Source organism: Octodon degus, unplaced genomic scaffold, assembly GCF_000260255.1.
Source record: "Octodon degus isolate 3935 unplaced genomic scaffold, OctDeg1.0 scaffold00065, whole genome shotgun sequence".
Classification (NCBI taxonomy): Eukaryota; Metazoa; Chordata; class Mammalia; order Rodentia; family Octodontidae; genus Octodon; species Octodon degus.
In genome coordinates, this window is record NW_004524641.1 from 4,193,980 (window position 1) to 4,195,188 (window position 1,209).

The following is a 1,209-nucleotide window of genomic DNA, read 5'->3' on the forward strand; positions in this document are numbered from 1 at the left end:
GGGGGCGGCGGCGCGGGGCCTGCGGGGGGCTCGGACTTCGGCTGCAGCGCCGCGGCACCGCGCTCTGAGAGCGGCTTTCTGCCCTACTCGGCTGCGGTGCTCAGCAAGACCGCCGTGAGTCCTCCCGACCAGAGAGACGAGGCGCCGCTCACCAGATAACTACGTCGCCGCCGCCAGGGGGCCGCGCCTGCGGCTGGCGGGGCCCGGGAGTCCCCAAGCGCCCCTGTGCGCCCCTGCGAGCCCCGCTGCGCCCCCTGCGCGCTCCTTGTGCACCCCGTGCTTCTCCGGCGCGATGCCCTCTGCCATCGCCGCCTCCAGGGGGCGCCCCGGGGCGCGAGAGGTCGGAAGGAACCTGCGGTGAATTGGGCGGGGGGAGGAGCCGGGGTGAAAACCTGGTGGGCGTCCCCCAAATTATTTATATTTTTGTATTTTCCATCCAGCCGCCTCTCCTCCCTCTCTCCTGTACGTTTCCCGCCGTCCGGGCCCCGCTTCCCTCTCTGTCCAGAGCTCTTGGTCTCCCCGGAAGACAATCTCCCTGCCCCCAATCCAGCTGCCCCGCTTGCCCACAGCCCGGGTCCTGGGGCTCAGCCGCGTGGCAAGGGGCAGTGGATGACCGCGACAAAGGGGAGGGGAGTGGGTGCACTAGTGCTGGGGAGGAGGAGTCACTCCGAGGTTTATGCTGCTGCTGTTTTTCTTCTAGCCTTCTTTTCTAACGACGGTGTGAGGAGATGGCACGTTCTCCCACCACCTGAGCTTGTTAGGGGTCCTGTTCGAGGAGAGCCCGAGAATGGAAGTGGGAGGAGGCCGGGAGGGTAGAGTGGGCTGCGCGGGGGAGCGAGGCCGGGCCGCGGGAGCCGCCTGTGCCTGGCAGGACAAAGACGAGGTGGTATGGGCAGGAATCGCGTCTCGTCCTCCGCCACCACTGTTCTTCTTAGGTCTTTGGTTTGGGTAAGGAGGAAATGGAAGCGTCTTGCATATTTTATGCGAAGAGGAAGACTAATGAGGAAAAGGGAAAGGAAGGAAAGGTAGAGGGACAAGAGTGACAGATCGCGGTAGCTTACGGAGAGGCATTTCCAGCTGTTTTCCAACTAGTACCGGTTTCCCCTCGATCTGGGAAATACTTGAATCTCTAGGTATATATTCGCTGAAACATTTCCTTAGATCCTTTTCTAAGTTCGAACTCTGTTCTCTTCGACCCCTTTCCTCCTC

At 62.4% G+C, this 1,209-nt stretch overlaps 1 protein-coding gene across 1 annotated transcript in view; it reads left to right on the forward strand.

Annotated features, from left to right (window-relative positions):
- Evx2 (even-skipped homeobox 2) overlaps positions 1-159 on the forward strand; it is a 3,597-nt gene extending 3,438 nt beyond the window's left edge. Inside the window, 1 exon segment of the mRNA XM_023719101.1 lies at positions 1-159. This exon segment is cut by the window's left edge and continues 159 nt beyond it. Coding sequence (XP_023574869.1) covers positions 1-159 — 159 coding nt within the window.
- Positions 160-1,209: the final 1,050 nt, after the last annotated feature.